The sequence below is a fragment of the Rhea americana genome, unplaced genomic scaffold (genome assembly GCF_003343005.1).
Source record: "Rhea americana isolate MKP2758 unplaced genomic scaffold, rheAme1 scaffold_9, whole genome shotgun sequence".
NCBI lineage: Eukaryota > Metazoa > Chordata > Aves > Rheiformes > Rheidae > Rhea > Rhea americana.
The window spans coordinates 8155959-8176250 of NW_028187088.1; the positions used below are offsets into that span (position 1 = coordinate 8155959).

The 20292-nt window shown below is 44.0% G+C and overlaps 1 protein-coding gene across 1 annotated transcript in view; it reads right to left on the minus strand.

The window, feature by feature from the left end:
* Window positions 1-566: 566 nt before the first annotated feature.
* DENND5B (DENN domain containing 5B) overlaps window positions 567-20292 on the minus strand; it is a 67698-nt gene continuing 47972 nt past the window's right edge. Inside the window, 12 exon segments of the mRNA XM_085324193.1 lie at window positions 567-1729; window positions 2556-2730; window positions 3554-3680; window positions 3846-3928; window positions 5599-5786; window positions 6960-7078; window positions 8739-8884; window positions 10680-10801; window positions 12411-12539; window positions 17579-17660; window positions 19098-19176; window positions 19634-19786. Coding sequence (XP_085180319.1) covers window positions 1546-1729; window positions 2556-2730; window positions 3554-3680; window positions 3846-3928; window positions 5599-5786; window positions 6960-7078; window positions 8739-8884; window positions 10680-10801; window positions 12411-12539; window positions 17579-17660; window positions 19098-19176; window positions 19634-19786 — 1587 coding nt within the window. The 3' untranslated portion in view covers window positions 567-1545.

Here is a 20292-nt window from a genome sequence, read left to right on the forward strand (position 1 = left end):
CAGAACCAGGTAAGGGCCTTTGCAAGCCACAGCTGACGGTTATAGCAGTGAGATGTCCAYGTCCACGGAAGAACTGGCCAAGATCAAAGGGAATAAACAAGTGAAAGCAAAAACATACCTATCTAATCTCTGAAAAATAAAAACAAATGAAGCCTACTATGCCTTCAGACCTCTTCAACTACAAGAAAGGAAAATACACCCCGTATTTGCTGTGTGGTATCCACAAGCTGATTTTAATGGAATCTGCTGTTCATTCTTAGTGTACAGTTCACCACTTTCCAGTTTCTCTTCAAGACGTGGATCTATATAAATGTACTGTATTGCTAACACATTAACTGAAAGACTGTGGGAGAGGAGCCTCAAACTACCGAAGTGAGACTTTTTTCCCCCTTCTTTTTACTTCATTCTTGTTTTGTAGCTGGACAATTAAAAAAAAAAAAGAGAAAAAGTAGTAATCAAAGATCCTATACTTCCTAGGAGCACGTATTCTGCAGGGTAGAGGAAGACTAGTAACCTGTCAGCATTTCAAAACCAGCTGAGATAGTTCAGTAGCACAGCAACATCGGCAATGATTCTTCTCAAGTACAGCAAGAATTTGGTACATCTCATGAACCAAATTCCTCAACATGGGGRAAAAAAAAAGTCATCCACAACAAAAACTGGTGTGGAAGAGATGATGTGAGGAGGGGTCATCAAAACATGTAGGCAGGTGAGGGACAAACCAAGGAGCCAAGTGAACCGTCGTTCCCTCACCTCCGGCTGTGGCCATGCAGCTTAAACAAGTCTTGGAGCCTCTGGGGCTCTGAGGTTCAGCAGTTCCCGTCTCCAGTGTTTTGGCCTTTCAACACTTGTCTCTCCTCTGGAGATCAATAGAAGTGACACAAAAGACCTTACAGAAAAAATTGATTACTCACAGCTTTCGTGCGTGGAAAAAGTTGGGTCTTCGAACAAACAAACAAACAAAAAAAAACCCAAAGGGAGATCATGTACAGTAGGGCAAACAGCACACGCTTACAACATTTCCAAGAGTGAGACGATCACAACGGCTACATACGGATATTTGCTGTACTCATTTGCAATACCTGAAAAAAGCCCTGCTGAGTTTGCGCTGTATTTACACATTGATTGGCTTCTTCCTTGCAAGCAAGTAGCTGCATCCCTTTCCACCTCGGTCCTTCCCTCCCCCRAGTCCTTCCCCCTGGGCTTAAGCTACTCATATCCAGAACAGGAACATTCAGTCTAAGAAAATTTTCTTAGAGCAATATAATTTCTTAAAGAAGATAGCATATTTACACACATCTAACACATGAAAATACTCTATTTTATACTAAATTTCTGTTTCAAATAAACTACAATACTGCATTTTAGCTTTTTGCAGCTTCAGAGGACAGTCCTGATCTGGCATCAACGGGGCTTCCCGCTCACGCTCCAGCAGGCAGCTTGGCCTTGCAGTGGTGCGCTACTGTTGCGTTCAAGTCCTGACAGGTCTCTGGTTGCAGCTCGCTTGCTCGGGAAAGGAATAATGAAGTTCTCGGCAGAGCCATGCTAAACATCCACTCCTTTAATGAGCGATCCTTCTAGGACAATGTTGAAATCTTGCAACGTCTGTAGGACCCGGATAAGGGAGTTGACAGTCATGCGGTCCCGCAGGAGGGCGTTCTCCTCGTACATCCGCGTGATGGGCGGGCACTCTGCCAGCAGCGGGATCCACTGGGGCAGCAAGTGGTCCCTGCAAAGGCACAAAAGGAATTATTTTAACACAAAGGCCAACAGATCTCAAACTGAAACCTAAAAACATAGATCTTTCTTTTGTGTGTGTGTGTGTGTGATGCACAGTGTTTGTACAAAAAAAAAGAAAAAAGCTTCCTGTGTAATCCTGACTCTTAATTTTGCTAGCAAAATCCGACAGAAATAATGGACCATACTGCAGGAATGAAGATGGAAAGATATCAGCAAAAAATGGACAAATAACTTGAAGAATTTGGTAACATGGAAAGTAAAACCCAGGAAAAAAAACAAGCAGAAGACTGTTTTCCAACTGGGTTTCAGCAGATAAGATAAAACCTGTACTTATTTCTAGATATACCACCTTCTCCTCAAATATAATCAATCCCCCCAGCTCAACACTGAAGGCATTCAGAAAGAAAGACTCTGCTAGTATAGTTTCGCCAAAAACGATACCAGACACCCCATTTTCGTATGCAAAATGATGCAGTGAGGATCTAGAAATACACCAGCTCTTGTAAAGCAACTCTGAATTCCCAAAGCCTGCGCTTCAAAGGTACAATTTCAAGATAGATTTCATACCTGTAACTGTAAAGCTGAAAGTTACAAAAGGTCAAAAACATTCTTAGAGCTATAGACACTAGGCATGTATTATTACTGCTCCTTTGCTGCAATTTGCTGTCTACTATTAAAGCTGCCTAAAATAGGAGCTGGATAACTGACAGGTATAAAATATCTTAAAATAGAAAAACAAAGGTATATAATAAAGGTGTAAAGTATTCTTCTAGTCTAATGCAAGAGGACACAGGTAATGAAGAATAGTTAGTTACCTAGTCCCCAGGCAAACCAAAATTTGGAATTTGCCATCCTTCCCAATGTTCCTTGGAGCTGTATTGATGGCAGTCACATAATGACAGAAGGATTTGCATGAAGATCTCTGAAGCAAAAGGCCCTCCTCGTTGTCTCCGATCTGGTCACTGGTTTCAAAATAAGCAACAGCTTTTTCTGTGGTAGGAAAGAAAATCAGAACCCAGTGAGTAAAAAGTGCCTTTTAGAAGTAGCTTATTGCAACTTAGAATTGCACAAGTGAGCCCTTGAAAAAGTAGCCTGCCAAGAGCTATTGCACAGTTTTTACACAGTTTCCTCATTCTAAAAAAAGATAGGTAGCTGGAAAACTCCACCTCTGCTACAAAGCAGTGGTCATGATGTGTAACAGAGCSATGTAACATTAATGAGCCACACAAGACCATCTGTCAATGGTTTAATCGTAAGTGATACCATCAGCTGTGATTTTTCATTTTCTGAATGGGAACTTACCCTCAGGCTAACAATCTCAACTTGTGAGCATGTTTTATGAGAATAAGTAAGTTTTACATTACCTCAACATAGGCCTACAGATAAGTATCACCCAAAGACCAGTCCAGCAATTCTCAGTGATTCTCTAGCTCTCCCAAATAACTAGAAATCTAAGCATTCTGCTCCCTGCCCTTTCCCAACAGTCTCCCTCACATCAGTAGCTATCCTGCCACAGCCTCCAGTCTGCCTTCTTTCTGGACTGAAAAGCAGCTATTTAAGCACTCATGTTTCAGTGAATGACTAGAATCTGACGTGCTCTTAAATTTCTGCATAGATCCACATTCGTCCTTTATACAGAGTTTATTGTTTCTCACCATCCATCTTGTTTCTCAGTCATTTTAAGTAATGTGGAGTGACTGCTAGGCAGGAGCAGGTGGTAGCCTTGCTGATAAGGACCCGATGTCTGTGCATGAGTAGTGTTTTTGCCCTCATCCTCCTTCTCCTTCTGCCTCTGAACAATACAACTGCTTACCTATGAAATCCCAGATGAAGACGTTCTTATGAAAAATGCGAGATGATTTGAATCCGTGGTGGAAGACCTGCTCCAAAGCTGCAACCAGACCATTTTCTCCACACAGCAGGATGGTAAGGCTCCCTCTCTGCAGGAAAGGGAGAGGCTGTAAGCACAACTTGCCTTCTTCTTATGCCCGAAGTTTCAGATCTAAAGGTTAACAGTCCCTAAAAGTGCTTCAATTCCACTTCTGTTTATAAAAATATTTACATCCATTGTAGATATGAAGTAGGTAATGGTAAATAGGAAGTACCTCTTTCTCTGGTTTGTGAAAATGTTTCACAATATTGTTCACAGCTTCTCCGATTCCCTCTTGGATCTGTCCCGCATTAGGCTCTATAAAACGAGGCAGAGCACAGTGGTAGAAGACAGCAACTTTAAAACAGCCACTGAATTGTCATGATGACATAGCTTGAACTAGGAAACATTCTGTGTCTTTAACAGGGAGGAGTTCCTAGAATCATTTGTCATGAGTAACCTGAGCCTTAAGTATAAGCAAGTGACACACAATCTTGGAATAATCAAATAAATTGCCCCACTTAAAAAATGCACAACTGAAGGATCTGCCTTGATCAATATTTTATTTCAGTTAATCATATCCTGCCCATCACATAGTACACAGCAATTCTCTTGCTAAGRGACATGGGCTGGAAGGTTATAGCCCATGGACTCACTTCTATATAACATAGGCTGGAAAGCATTGCACCCATGAATTCCTGGCTTGAACCCACAAGGTTTTATTGAGCCACAAGAACTACATATTTTAGGGACATGTCTAGTCATCACAGCAGTGTGAGGGAGTATAAGCTAATAATATATTTCTATGCTTGGACTGGATCCAAGTCTAAGTTATCTTCAATGTTAAAATGTATGCCCTATTTCTGCTCTTTCTTCAGCTTTATGTTGCTACTGAATCATGCTACACCTCCACCTGCTAATTTAACCATTGCTCTTCCCATGCAGCTGCCTGCAGAATATTTTCAAGTCCCTCATTTGCTTTCTGATAAAACAGACTGAGCTCTTAATACYTCCAGACCTCAAATCATTTCCTAGCTCGTCTGTAAGTTCTTTCTAGTTTTTCAGACATACATAGGTTACCATGAGATTGTCCTACAATCATTATTTTGGAAGCATGGTGTAACTTGGTATCATTTTAGTATGGGATGACCTCCACAGTTTCTGGCACATCTAAAATACATTCTTGTGTGGTTCAAAGGCAACTGAATTATCAGGCTTTGCTTTTCTCAGACCTAAAGAAATGCTCTGCAAGTAGCTATGGTGCCCCACGCCTTSAGCTAATACAGACTTGCCCATGTAAGGAGCTGCAGTGATTCCACGACAGTTTTTAGAAGCTGCATTATTCTTGGAGGCTAATCTTTCCTTGCTTAACATTTTAGCAGTAATGACTTCTAATTTTACTAGAGCTGGACAGATTTACGAACAAGATCCATACTAGGCTCATCTGTATGCTGGAGCTGACAATGTCCCATGCAGTCCCAGCCCTTACAGTCCCATGCCCTGTTGTAGCCAGGTGGAGTTACTCACAAAAAATAACTTCAGGGACACAAAGTGGATCCCTCCYGGGCTCCCTTCAGAGAAAGGCTCCTCCAAAAGGCAGCTCAGAGCATCCACATCAGGCTATGGCTCTGAAGTGCCCTCCAGAKAGGCTGTCTCTCCATGGATTGCAAAGAGAGTCTTTGAAGCTGAGTAGTATTAGCTATGGCCAAACCTGCTTCCTCCTCCTCCTCCTCCTCTATCTTGTATCCCTGTGCTCCAGGAGAAAGAGGTTATTCTCCCTCAGCTGCCACATGGGGAAATTCAGAGAGGTAAGGTGCATCACTGGGCAAGCTGTGGACTTGGAGATGGGGCAGAAGCAAGCTTGTCCATCAGGTTGGCAACYGTCTGCTCTACCAAGCCTCACTGCCACATGGAGCTCCCCTGTTAACAGGGGCTGTTTCTGAGCAGTTACTTGCTGCCCCATCCTGGGAGAAAAGGGAAGGATTTACTTGTATTCTTCCCGGTGAGGGAAGTGATGCTCAGCCTGCGAGCTGTGGTAGGAGACTTCTGCTGGGGTGGGGTACGGCACTGCTTTCCCAGCTCCTCATCGGACGTTGAGGACACCAGCTCCCCAATAAGTATTCGCTCCAAACTGCCGTCGTCGACTCCCTTCCCCAGCCACCGTCCGCACGGAAACCTGCCAGACCAGCCAGCACAAGCGCTTTGGTCACATGCTTTATTTCAAAGCTAGAGAGACAGTTATCACCCATAAACACTGCTAATGGGCAGAAAGCATTCTGCAGCGAAAAACTTTTCACAAACCAGAACTGAGCAGGCAGCATTCACCTCAACACTACTAAAGGGGCAAAACCAGTATATTCCCCTTCATCCTTAGGGGAAGAGAACTATGCAAAGCTTATATGAAAGCACTGGGCGCAGAAAATGTTATACATGTATTGAATGGGCCATGCTTAGACTTCTGCTAGTGTTATTCTTCATTTGCAACCCCGAATGAGCTTTTAATGAATTATGATTAACAATAAAATGTAATGTCTCCTTATATCTATATCCAAACCTCTCACGTGATTGCTCTWCTTCCTGACTCCATCCACAGTGCCACTGAATTCCCAGTCAACTCTGATGGACATGTACACAGACCACCAGTGCTTGTACCCATTTCYTCCTGCTTTTTGCCATACACTGTGGCCAACCCCAAGCTCTGGAGCCCATCTCTCTGACTGATAATTTTCCAAGCCCATATTTAGGAAAAGAATTAAGTCTGCTTAGCCAGATGTTTTGTAAAATCACTGAAGAATTAGGAGATCATTTCTACACAAGTGTGTAGTCATAATAGAAAATTAAGAAGTCATCAAAATCTCGTTTTCTTRAAATCTAAATTTCTACACATTTGTTAGAGTATTTAGGCATGCAAGTGCTTCATTTATTGGCTCCTTTCCAAAGGTTTTCCCYCAAACTGTCATTCCAGCTCTTGGGGTTTAAAGAGTTCATTTATRCACAATTTTACCACACTATTTTAAAATCAAGAGATTTATTACTGGACAGAAATGTAAAATCTCTTCAAAAGTATCCATACAGTCTGTCCTACTTCAGAATGATATGAAGAAAATACAACATTCAGGTCTCATCTAATATTTATTCAATTATTTGCCTTCGATTAGGGCTTCTGAAATGAGAGAACTGGGGGTGCGGTAACCCAACACAACCCTTTTCGGTACTCAGATCAGTCCACCCTTTTACCCTGTAGCTCTGCCCAGTTGGGAAGACAAATGCTTTCTTGGTAAACCTCCTAAACAACTGCTAGAAATTTCAGACAYGGAAAAATAGAAGACGGATGAAACTTGTTGCTTACTTGTACGTGTGTCCTGTTATTTCATTTCTGACCATGACACAATCAACCAGCCACTTGGCTAATAGCCCTGAGTTGTCATGACCAATCTGAACAGTCGTCATTTTTCCTAAATTCTGGCACTGAAACGAAGAACAATTTTCACTCCATTTAAGTAACAACAGACCACTCCCCCCCTTCTCCCCTCTACCACATGCACACAGGTGATCTCAAATTTATGTTTTTATTCAGGTCACTTTGATTTATATAGTAGGCACTTTCAACCAAATACACAGCACTTAAAAAAAAAAGGAAAAAAGAAAAAAAGAAGAAGAAAGAAAAGGAGAAAGCAGAGTAATTGCTGTTTTGGGGGTTAGACAGGAGAAAAGAAGTACCTTGAAATAAACCTGTTAAAACCTCGTGAAGGGAATATATTCTTTGTTGTGAGAACTCACCCTGAATAATTCTGTGTTAACCACAATTTTCTGAGCTAAGGTGATAAAAAGGTGTGCTTTTGTAGAAGAAATAAATCTTCAGTGCAAACAGCTTCTCAAAATAGCATCTGTAATACTGACCTTTGCTAAGACAAGATCACTCCACACTAAGAAGCAGTCCCTACATCCTTTATTGTTGTCAAAGATCAATTTGCCTACTGTTGGGCAAGACAAAAATCACTAATATGGGAATTAAGATCTCCAAGAGACAGGCACAAGGAAAACAAGGACTGTGAATTCCAGTGCAATACGTAACTGTAGGTACGGTTGGCAGGAACATCTATTAACGTCACCTAAACACTTCCCTTACAAGACCTTGGTTTTCATTGCTTCTAGCATTGACAAACAAGCAGTTCAAGCTGACTTTTTCCATGGGTGGCTACCTAAGTCGATATTTTGGGAAAACTTCAGCCAAAAGAGTATTCTAGAATAGCATTACCACAGTCCTTAGAAATGTCTGTCATTTTGCCTGAGATCTTCTCTACAAAATACTGATGTCTAAGCAGGAGGCAGCTTTTGAAGAGGAAAACATCTTCTCCATCCCAGTCAAAATCCACTTACATTTTGTTGTTGCTTTGGATCAGTTTGCATATGCTTGGTAGATGCAACTTCAATTTCAGTAGCAAATATTCTTAAATAATCCCTCCTTAGCAGTGCTTAAGAGAAGCTGAGTTGTAACCCAGGGCTGGGAGTACAGGGTGGAGTCCAAGGCAAAGAGGAAAAAAACTTCAGCAAGCAGGGAAGAGCCTCCTGGGGATGGGAGCTCTACAGTATGCAGAAGGTTTCACCTGGAGCCAGAAAGTTGCCAAGTAGGAGGCCTAGACTGGCTGGTTGGGAGGATGGGAGCGACCTCCAGCAAGGAGCTAGAGGACAGGAAATTTGGCATTGGCCGAATGTTGGAAAAGGGGCCAGGGTGGAGGTCACTGGGGAGACAGACTGAAGGAAACAGAAACTAGGAAGGAAATTAGAAGTCAGAAATATGCCCAGAAAATGAAAATTAGAATAGCTGGCAAGTAGACCTGGAAGGGAATGAGAAGTAGAAACAGCATAGTGAGGTGAGAAGAGTAGGCTTGGGCTGGGACAGGGAGAGCAGTGGAGCCAGCAGGAAACCTTGCTATGTGCTCATACAAATTTTCGTCTGCCATAGGAGGGGCAGGCAGCCCTATTTTCCTGCTTTTTTTTATGTTTTGCAACCTGGAAAACCTGGAGAAAGTGTGAAATGTTGTGTTCTTAACATAGTAAATCCTCACCAAAAAAATATTTATTTGGAAGCACGTTTGGAAGTAAAACAGAATGAGAGTGCACTCACCTCAAATGTCATTTCTAGGTGGTTTTTAGGAATCTGCATTATGCCCGTATCTCCTAGTTCTCCAGAAACACAAATCCATGGGTTTGATGTGGTTATTGCATTGCTTAATTTTTTGATGGGGATTATCACTGACCTATATGGGATCACTAAGAGCAGGAGAGCAGAAAAAAAAAAAAAATTAGTCCTGACCACTTTTTTTTTCTTTTTTGGTAAACACACTTTATAGACTAAACCATGCTTGGAGATAAATTCCATGTCTCAGCAGTGCTATAAGTAAAACTCCTGCTCGGTACTGCCTGTAAAGGGTGAGACAAACCAACCAAGTGCCCTGCCGTGGCGTTCCCAGTACGAAACCGGTGTGCAAGCAGCTGGTCTGCAGTGCCGCTTGCGGGTCGTTCCCGCACGCGCTACCGCCTGCACGCAGCTGCTTCTTAAATCTCTGCCAACAGGAGACGGCGGCTCTCRCAGCTCTGCAGGGGCTGTGGCGAGAGCCCCCGGGAGCCCACCCCTGGGCCCTGGGGGGCTTTCGGGGCAGGAGGTCCTAAGCGAGGCTGCGGCTTGGCGCGGGCACCGGGGTAGCGGGGCGCAGCGTGCCGGGTGCGGGTGCCGCAAGGTGGTGCTGCAGACTGGCGACAGGCGCAAGCGTTCACCTTGCAGCGAAAGCTGTTCAAAGCAAGGGCGACCTCCTTGTTTATCGGAGAAAAACTAGACTAAATTAAATTAAAAAGGGGAATAAATCTCATCTGCGTCAAGCCACCCCTGTGTGGTGAGGGTGAGGCACACAGAAGGTTATATGGGGAACTGGGAATAACAGAAATATTGGCAAGGCTGGTAATGGCATAGTCAGACCAAAGGCTCAAATCTGAGGCGTCTCTCTGAACATCCCCAATCTCCGTTTTGTTTTATGCATTTTTTTTTTAAATCTGCACCATTCATATGTGCTTCAGACAACAGGAACAGCCCTCCACCCTAGTTTCGATTTGACTGTGAGATATTGTATGCTAGCACTACAAGACTGTTCTTAYGTTTAAAAAGCTGCTTTTGGATAAAATAAGTGAGCTCTCTCTCTCCCCCCCCCCCTTTTTTTTTTGTGCTGTATGTTGACACTGCACTCAGGAAGAAATCCCAAAACTCCAAGCACTTGTCTTACAGGAGAAAGCTGCCAAGCAGGATGGCCCAGAGGAACAAGGTAATCAAGGATGAATAAACCTCCTTGCATGTGCTAGTTTGGAGGGGATTTTTTTTTTTAAGAGGAGAAAAGTTGAATGAGCAACTAGTCTGACAACCAAGAATTACTTGCTTCACTTCACTCAAAATTGATAAGAAAATGAAAACTAAAGTCAATCCAAAAAAAAAAAAAAGGTCATGTCATGGGGTTCTGCCTTCTCAGCAGTGTCTAGTGTAAGAGGGACAAGGAGATTTGTGTCCAGGTTTCGATCCAATCCCTCCTCTCATTCTCACAGGAAAGGCGGTGGGACGGAAATCTTTTGGCCACTTAATGAGAGAGRAAGAAATGAAAAATATACAGGGCAGCACAAAGTGCCTTGTATTTCATCCTCCAAAACTTCCATCTCCTTCTCAGGTTGCAGTGAGCAGGCTGCTAGGATGCACATTTAGTAAAGGCCAGAAAGAAACATGAGGGTGTAGTGGGCTTTTCTCAGAAGAAAGATAAAAGAGGACCATCTCAGAAAGAAAAACTCTAAGTGCTACAGCACTCTGCCGATTACTCTCCTCTGCTCTTATCCACAACACTCCCACACAACCTTGAACTCCAGCTGGTTTCCCAGAGCAACGCCCTGCCCTGACGATCCCASCAGCTACACCAAGGTTTCCAGATAAGGGCTCAGCCAGTTAGACAACAGCACAGCAACATCCTCTCATACACATCATGACAACAACTAATTTTTATTCAAGGGGAGTAAAATTGACTCTCCAACTCACTGATTGTGGTGAAGACACTTGTGAAGCAGAAGTAATCCACGGCATTGAGCGAGAGTAGGTGATACAGGAACTGTTCTCGTTCTTCTTCACAGCGCAGAAAAGCGTAACGCTTGTAAAGTTTCCTGATAGAAACAAATATATTGCTGTCTCATTGAAAAAGCAGCACACATCTTAACAGGTCTTTGAATCTTGGAACACCAGATGAGGAGTTGATCTTCACCAGAAGCATGAAAAGTGAGACCCTCAACTAATATAAGCTGCTGGAAACCCACTGCAGCTAATAAAAATACACTTATTTATGCCAGTTGCATTTCTAGTAATTTTTATTTAACAAATGCAACCCCTTATAGAGAYGCTGATCATGCTCCTCCACACCCACAGGCCAGGACCACCAGCACAGAGTAACATTAACTGGGCAGGGAGTGTACACATATGACTGCGCAAGCAAAGGGGCACATATGTCAGCTCCTCAGCCCTGTTGGCTATTCCCAACTTTATTCACCTGCAGCAACACCGGCCTATGCATAGCTAGAAATCTGATATGCAGGTAGCTCTGAACGCAATGGCCTTCCCAATCAAAATAAGTGCCATGCTAAATGTACAGAAGACTTAGGGCACATCTGCGATGCAGACAGTCTCATGATGGCTCTGAAGTATGGACGCACCTGAGTTAGTGCCATGCTAATCCAAGTGCCACGCTGAGTGCTGTGTCCAGGTCAGCATTACCCTCTACACCATGCATGTGTTTCACAGACCACGCTGAGCTCCATGGTTCCCTGGCCAGACCACGGAGTTCATCTTTTTAAAGCATCAGTTTTGTTTATATTGTATCAAAGCACAGATATAAACTAGTACTACTCACAACAGCAGATCTGAGCCAACACACAGCATTCCCATTTAAGCCCATTCAGGCTTTCCCCTTATCATCCCCATGGATGATATGGTATGAAATAAACTTGCCTAATACCCTAATCTTCCTTCCACTCCACCCTCCAACACAGAAAGCTAAACAGAAGGCATCAAAAAACAGAAAGCACGAAACCGTGCTAGGTACCATCCCTCCACTCCTTCGGTTCTGAGATGCCATCACATCACCTCATCTCCCGCTATTACTAGATTTGAGTACTTGTTAACTTCTGATCTAATCATCCACATAACTCATCACAAAGCCAGTTCTTCTACAAGCTGCATGCTTCAGCCTGGACATTATCTTTTCAGAGGATTTGTTTTTTCTAAAGGGGTTGCTGTCAGGGGAACATCTCCACAAGCAGTTACATTGGCAGACCACAGCAAGCTTTAAGTGTGTGTGTGTACRCACTTGCAAAAGGAGGAAAAAGTGGGAAAGCCAAGAGAGTGGGAGGGTTGACCTCTAAGCCAGCTCCTCTGCAGTGAGGATGAAGGCCTGCAATTTGCTTGAGCTAGCCTAACGCAGGGCTGCTGGGAGAAACGGGGCATTCCTGACCCTCCGGCTTCATTTGTGCAAGACACAGTGATTGAAGGGCTGTAAAGTGAATTGGATCAAATGCACTGATCTGACCAAAACCTAACCCCTCCTCCCTCCAAAGTGCAATTAGTTTTCCAGGCAGATTAGCAGACTTCTGCCCTGTTGGGTGGGCTAACACCTCCTTCATCAGCCACGCTCTGCTGTTCAATCCTGTCTAGCCAGAAACCACAGCACCTGAGATACCTGCAGATGTGAAAGTAAAGCTTTGAGAACAAGAGCTGACTTACTTGGTGAGTGCCTGGTTGGAAAGCAGCTGCTTCAGGTGCTGAGACAAAAGTTTCTTTTCCAGGGAAAGCCTTATCCAGGCTCGGGCTCGTCCCACGTCTGTCTTTATCTCACTCATGTTCTGAACGTGCCTGAAATGGGGGGAAATAATAAATCAATCACAGAAATCCTAAGTACTCCAAGTAGCGGCATCCAGCATGACACAGCAGCCGAGTTGGGAAACATCTCTTGACAAGAGCTGCAGCACGGCAGACAGAGCTAAACCCCACTTCCCAGAAAGTGCAATAGCAGTTCACACAAATACTGGTAATTCCCAAAACCTTGGTGAAAACAATTTCTAGAGAAGCTGATCCCCAGAAATAAAACTCTTAAAGAAATTGTACTCTTAGGAAGAAGCCTTGAGTCCAATTTAAGCATGGACAGGTCCGCTCCAGCCCCTGTGCCATGCTCGGCAGCACGAGCCTCCAGCTGGCCTGGGGACACGGCACCGTGCAGCCCTTCCTGGGCACCGCTGCGGGCAGCTGGGACATGCAGTGGTGCACGCCTGTGGGACCTCTCRGCCGCTTCGCCTCCCAGAGCTGGTGTGACCAAGCAAGCTGTGTGGATCGGCCCATCGCTGCATTGCCTGGGGTGGACGCCCCCACAGACACTACCTACGCTGCTAAAAATGCAGCCACCTTATGAGTCCTGTTACACTGCGGTAGCTGCCTCAAATGCCAATGCAAACAGGCACCTCTGTGAGGGCAGAGGACATGCATCTTAAAAGTTTCTCCAAACCACAATGTAGTCTGAAGATAAGTCTAAATACAAGAGTGATTAGAAACTCACTGGCTCTAACAGACCTCTCAAATAGCAGCAGCAATGGGAAATTCCAGGAAAAGAGGATTATTAGAAGAAACAAGTGACAGGCACGCTCCAGAAACACTTAACATTACCTTGGTCCTAGCCAGCCTGTATCAGACAGGTCTGGGAGTCTAAACAAAGTCCTTCCAGCAGAAACAGTGCAGACTGCCTTAAAACACTAGCTCTTTTATCCAAGGAACACACTTGTTGCAAGATCTCTCCCCTTTCAAGGGATGTAACAGACTCTCACATAAGAGATTATCTAAAACTGAGCAGCCTACAAGCTCCACATGCTTGGTTTGTAGGAAAGCAGAACTGTTTCATAGGGGCTTTCTTCTTCGGTTTTGCCTGTCTTTCTAAAAAATTCCCTTATTTCAGGTTGGAGACTGCCAGAAGCTGTAGTCCTGAGCACAAGGAGCTTTAGAGGAGGAAGAGAACTGCCACAGCAGATTGACGCTGCTTCCAAAAACCCCCTACTTAGTTAAATAAATAGCAAGAAAAATGAGTAACAGTTTCCAGCGGGGGAAAGAAAGGGCTGCAATTTCTTAATTTTTACTCAGTCTGCATGTTAAGCGCACAGGCAATTCAGCACCAAACCTTTGTAGCAGGCTTAAAGTCTCATCAACCGAGTCTGAACTGATCTTTGTTGCCATTTGCTTCCCAACTCCTACATCATCCTTTAAGCCCTTCCGTACACTGAAGAATGCTAGGAAATCTGGCTATGTTTACTCTGAAGAAAATCCAACAAAGTCATGCTGTGACTGATGCTTTTACGTTGACTAGTATAGTGTCACTGTCTCGTGCTTTTTCCCATCTGTTACAGCCCAGCGCGTGCTTTGCGTTATATTTAGATTCTGCATTATTTGGGAAAAACACTCTCTTGTTTACAGAGCTTCTGACGTAACAGGRCTACAGCCTTAAAGGCAGATTTACAACGTACGATGCGGCACTGTCCAGAAATGCATGTCAGCTCTGAACGAACGAGGTCGATAGCAGAGGCAGCTCAGCAGCACCCAGCCCTGTTCTCTGCCCAGGCTCATCCACCCCAACTCTCCGAATACCGGAGCGCCCTCGCAGTACCAGCCGAGGCGTCTGCGTCGCGCTGCCCTGGGCTGCAGGTACATATCTGCATCGCCGTCAGGAATAAGCAATCGAGAGGAACAACCGCAGCTTGCCAGGGGCAAAACTCAGGTTAGTTCAAACTCCCTTAAACAAAACAAAACAAGAAAGAGTTTTTTTAAAAAGAAACTTTCTTCCTCTTTTGTAACACGGCGCGCAGACGGCTCTCTGATGGAGCGGATGAGAAGCTCTATTTCTCGGTGAACTGCAGAGAGGGCACCGGAAGGGCACGTTACACTCACACATGCAAGTCCTTGCCCTTTATAAGCCAGTCCAGCAGCGATGCCCCCCTCCGGCAGTGATGCCTACTGCCTGAATCACTGTCTGGCTCCTTGCTGCTGCCGCGGGAAAGCACTTTGTGAAGCAACCCCCTTCCCGGCCCAGAACACGGCAGCGAGCGTTAGACCTTCCAGCACGGACAGCTGGGCATGCGATCAGAGGGTCCTTCAGAAATAGGATGTGCACTTTACTCGACTACATCATGCTGAGACACTCTCTTCAGACATTTAAAGGCTTTGAGATGGGGGAGATCAAAGAACAGGATTCTCCCCCCTCCCCGCAGTGCTTGGCTTAAATTACATCTAATATAAAAAGCAAGTAGACTGTGTTATTCTCCTGTGAGTAGGTTCAAATACAGATGGACCCAAGCCTTATTCCATGCATGCTCTGTATGTCTCCATTACTTGTTTCTGGTTCAGATCATATTTATATAAATTGCGCATTTGGGAAAAATAAGGCTCTGCAATCATGCAGCTCGACAAAAACGTTAAAAAGATTCAGTGATCRGTCTTGGTGTCAGCAGAGGCAGCTTAACAGAACATTCAGGAACTCAAATTTATTTAATTCTCAGTGGTGAGAGTCAGAACAGCTCTATTTTTATCGGTGACCTAAGTGTGAGTACTGTATGCTCTCCAYCGCACAGCAAACTCTTCTTGTCAGCGCACTCAACAGCAATTTCCATGCAATTCCCAAGGTTGGGACTAGCTTTTAATTCCATTAGTAAGAAAAAAAAAAAGAAAAATCCGTTTTCCCCGTCGGATGCGAGCCTGGGGCACGGCGAGGAGCACACTTTGCAAACAGCTGTGCTGGCGGAGGAGGGGACCCTGCTCAGCACCAGCATGCCGCCGCTCGGGTGATCGCTCGTGCGGGGTCCCCGCTAACCCCGTGGCCAGCCCGCTCTCCCCGCTGGGTCCCCGTTTAGGCAACCTCGCGCGAGCCACCAAAAGCAAGCTGTGCTGAAGGCAACGCTTTGTCCTGCAGCCACTACTTCAGCGAGCACCACAACCCGTCCTTCTAACTTCAGCGTGCATCTGTGCGCGCAAGCGAACGTTAAGCAGCGGTCCTCGCAGGCAGGGGAAAGTATGCCACGGGATTACGTACGACTTATCCAGCTCACCATCTGCCCGGGATTTGACGTGCTGCCCGCGGACAGCCACAAACACACAAGGTGCTACAAAGGCAGTGCTCTGCCCCCGAGCTTTTCCCCCACAAAAAGTGGCGGACTCGGTCTCGCGATTCAAGCAAGAGAGTTCAGGTTTGCAGCGGACTTTCTCGCAGCTGCGCGGAAGCCCCYGAAGCCTGCCCACCTCCCCTTGCACGGCGCGCAAGCCTCGGCTCCAAACCCCTCTGCTGCCTTGCCCCAAACCGGCCCTCGACAGGCCCGCTGGCCTCGCGGGCTACCGCTAAGCAAATAGCTGCCAAATCCCCGGAGAGAGGCTGAGATGACAGGCACATGCTCAAAACGACCTCTTGGCATTATATTCCTAATTACACTGCAGAAATTCTCCTTCCTCTTCCCTCCGCCTTTGTGCCTCGTTTTAGCCCTACGTGGCACGTCATATTCTTCAAAAACCGAGTGTGAGAYGCTTAAACCACATTACATTACACAAATTAGTTACACACTACAGGTGGGAAGAAAAGTCATTTTCTTCCAGGGAAGTCTGACTAATCCGTGTGCTCTCGCATCTGAAAAAAAATGGTAATTACACACACGGCTAAATCACATCATTGTTATCAATGTTTTGTGAGCTAACTACAATTAATTTCTTTACTGTGCCTTATTTTTACATGGAAGAGGGAAGTGGCATTACGAGGAGCGATGCTCACGTTTCCTCACACATTACACTGCTAGCAGTTCTTCGCAGATGAGCACTATTGCGTTATTTCTTCCCCCGTCTCTGTGGCATTTCAACCTCAGCTGAAATGCCTACCCACGACAAGCGAAGCATCAAAACGGTGGCTAGATCTGGCAGCGGCTGGATCGAGGAGATGCCCTCGAGGACGACTGCCCGGTAYCGTCACATCAGCCCCCCAATGCTTCCCGCTCTTCAGTCAGCCAGGTTTCCAAACAAAACTTTGGAAAATGCTCGCCGAGGCTAGACTGTGGTCTCCTACAGAGCTCTTCATGTACTTCATAATTCAACTTTAAACTCCCTGAAATACTAAGACATTTGACAGCAGAGAAGCCTGGGAGCGCTGGCTTTTGAAAAGCAGCCAATGTCTCTACACCAATTAAAGAAAAATCAAAGCTTCCCTCTGTCCCGAAGGCCGAGAGGTGCRCTCCTCCTGAACCAAGAGATGACCCGGGAAGCTCAGTCCTTACTGCAGAGGTTTTCCTTTCTAGCTCTGCCGTGAAACCTGCTCAGAGTAGAGCCTGCCAGCTGCCCCCTCCAGCTGGCAGCCACTAGGGTACGCCGAGCTCTTTTTTTCATTTTTCTTATTCTATTTTTTCAAGCGTTTATTTACATTTATAATTTGCATAGTCATTACCTTTTCTCATGGAATACTAACTGAAAAGAAGAATACTGCTCAGACATCACTAGCAAATTTTTATGTCCTTTGCTTTGTCTATCAGCTATACTTGTTTGCTCAAATAAAAGCAAACAAAAAGAAACAAACTCAGAGGGTACCAAGTAATTCGACACCTCTGTAAAAACATTATCTGTAGAAGATAGCTTCGTCACTAGAAGAAACTCCCTAAGGTAAATGAAAACAAAACCAAGAAAAACAGTGCATTTTTCCTTGTCTTTTAGCTAAAATAAATCAAGTAAATACATGAGAAGATTTGTAAAATAAAAAGGTAACACTCTCCAGATTTGAACGCAGCACTGAAGATGCTTTTGGATGTAAATCCAAAGCCTGTGAAGATCTTTACCTTATACTACCCAATTAAAACAACTATTAATGCTTTAGAAATCAAATTACATACCTCATATCTTGTATTAGGGAAACCCTCAAAGTAGGCAGAGTAATTCCTGTATCAGACTTTCTTCTTTCTGTTCCAACAGCTACTGTATTGAAAAAAATTCATGAGGTTAATATGAAATTCTACTAATGGTCTGCAATGCATTTGTTTTACATAAACACTAAAATCTTAAGTCACTGAGAACTGCAGTGTTTYTGTGCATTATCATTAATGCTATCCTGGAAACACAGACACTGACAAAATGATGTTATCTTTCCTTAATCCATCACTGAAACTGGAGATTCAAAAGCTTCCTTTTTTGTATGTGCAACACATTCAAATACATATATATATATATATATATATAGACAGATATAGATAAATAATGAAGAATTTTATTAAATCTCATGCTCCTGTGGAAAACAGCTGAGAACGGCACGATAAACTTAAAGAAGATACAACAGCATATTAGACGCTAAGAATGTCGAGCATTTCTGTCCTTTGGTATTGGGATCAAAGTGCTTYGTGGTGACATATTTTGCTCTCAGGAATTTGTGCCTGACAGTCAGATTGCTTAGTGCATTACTCACAGAAGATTATTAAAGGACTTCTAATAAGTGAGATCAGTTTATCCATAGATACGTTTTTTAGGACTGATCGTATATGTTCCCATAAGAAGGATTTGAAGGATTTTGAAGAAAGCTGAATGATGACATTCAGTCCCCTTCCAAATGGCTGCTCTCCATTAGCCAACTAGAGAGGGTCAGGATATGTACACTCATGCCCTGAACACATACTTCAGTTTTTAAGTTTTTTGTGAAATGTCTAATCCCAAAAGGCACTCTGTAACTAAGTAACTATTGCTAAGAGGAGTTCAGTATCATTAATGAGAATTACCCAGTTGGATCTGCTGCTACTTGGAGGGGGCAGAGTCCCTGGAAGATGACACACTAAGTTCAGAGATTTTTTCTGCAATGTTCAGCAGCAGCCCTGGACAGGGCAATCTCAAGGTCATCAGAAACCCAACCTCTGTCACAACAGGGAGGTAATTTAGTGACTGTAAAGGGCCAAATAAAAGCAAAATTGAGAGCYTAGGATAGAGATTAATTACACAACTCTGTCCACCAGTACAGAGATTTATTGAAGATGGATGTATTCACATAGAGTTTTGAGCCGCATGGTAACTGAATGAAAAAATATCAGCTGTCGCAGTCACAGCTCCAGACTTAAATTATTTCAGAAATAATCTACAGAAACACTGCTTCTCTCACCTCACTTAATGCTTACAGCGAGTTAAAATGGAATAAAGACAGCGAACAGACAGGAAGTGATTTTCCAGACAGGGATAATAATTACGTTCATTTGCCTCGAACAATGTCCAGGCAACTTCGTAATGATTATGAAAGGTCTCAAAATTTAAACGAGTCATAAGCAAATACACTGAAAGTACTGCATGGATTTTATGTGGTTGCACTGCTCCTACCAGCCCCAAGTTCATTCAGTGTAATGGGATCTCACATGGAGGGAATTGCCAAGTACCCACCTGGGGACTCTGCACTATGCTCTTGCTTCTCTTCTCTCTCCTGGTATTGAAGTAAATGGGACCACAAAGCCGATTTCCCCTGAAAATTAAATATATATGTAGAAAGTAGGTTTAAATAAATCAGGCAAAAGAAAGACCAATAAACAAGGCAAGATAATGGGGTGGCCTCGCATTTCTTTGGGCCAGAAGTTGGGTGATGAGAGTCATTCCTTTTCTYTCAGGTCAGGAGACCTACAGAAGAGGGAAGACAGCCCCACTGAGTTTGCAGTCATGCTGCTTGCCTTGCTTCTTTCAGTCCTCTCCCCAGGCCTCCCCTCTGAAGGCTGAACGAGAAGAAACCAAGAACCTGTTTGACAACACTGTGAGGTGCCTCTCAAAAAAACTCACACGGTACGAACCAGGTTCTCTGAGCCCAGAGATACCTCTCACATTATATTGAGCTTACTCCACTGAGCAGCAGCTTAAAAGGCACAGAYGGCATTTGGTATTTTCTAAAGAACATTGTTTATATGAAGTCTCAATTTCCAGTTACCAACCTGCTTGACCTGCAGACCATGGCTCCAGATTCTTTCTAGCAGATCACAGAGACTAGCAATTAGCGTATTTTCCTCCAGACCTGTTATGTTGGCTTCTCCATGTCCAAGCTCCACTGCTTCATGGCCCATCTTCTCTACCAACATGCGTTTAGTCTAAAAAAATCCCCAAAGGTTTCTAAGCATCTCATCCCACTAAGAGCAGAACTTTTATATTGATTTTACTTATATATGCTTAGGGAAGGTGGTCTAGAGATTATCTCTAATAGTCTATCTAGAGAAAAAAACAAATCTTTCTACAGGGACTGTACATTAAAAAGACTAATACAAAAAAGTTTGTATTAGTACTCCATAATGTCCTATTCCCATACCTTTATAGATTACCGACCTGTATCAAAGGTAGAATATTGATCTAGATGCATTTTTAAGTTCAGCCAGTGTCACTGTGCTTAAGTTACAGCTATTAAACTTTAAAACATAGGTAATACAGTATTTCACCATCTGCAACTGATACAAAGACACTTAGAAATTACGTTTTTGTGGCTACCAAAACTTCTTTAACAGTAAGAATGGCGATAACTTCATTTGTTTTACATTAACAACATACACAACCATTGCATGTGCTGAACTTTTTGTCAGAGGGTTTCGAGCCCAGAATGTTT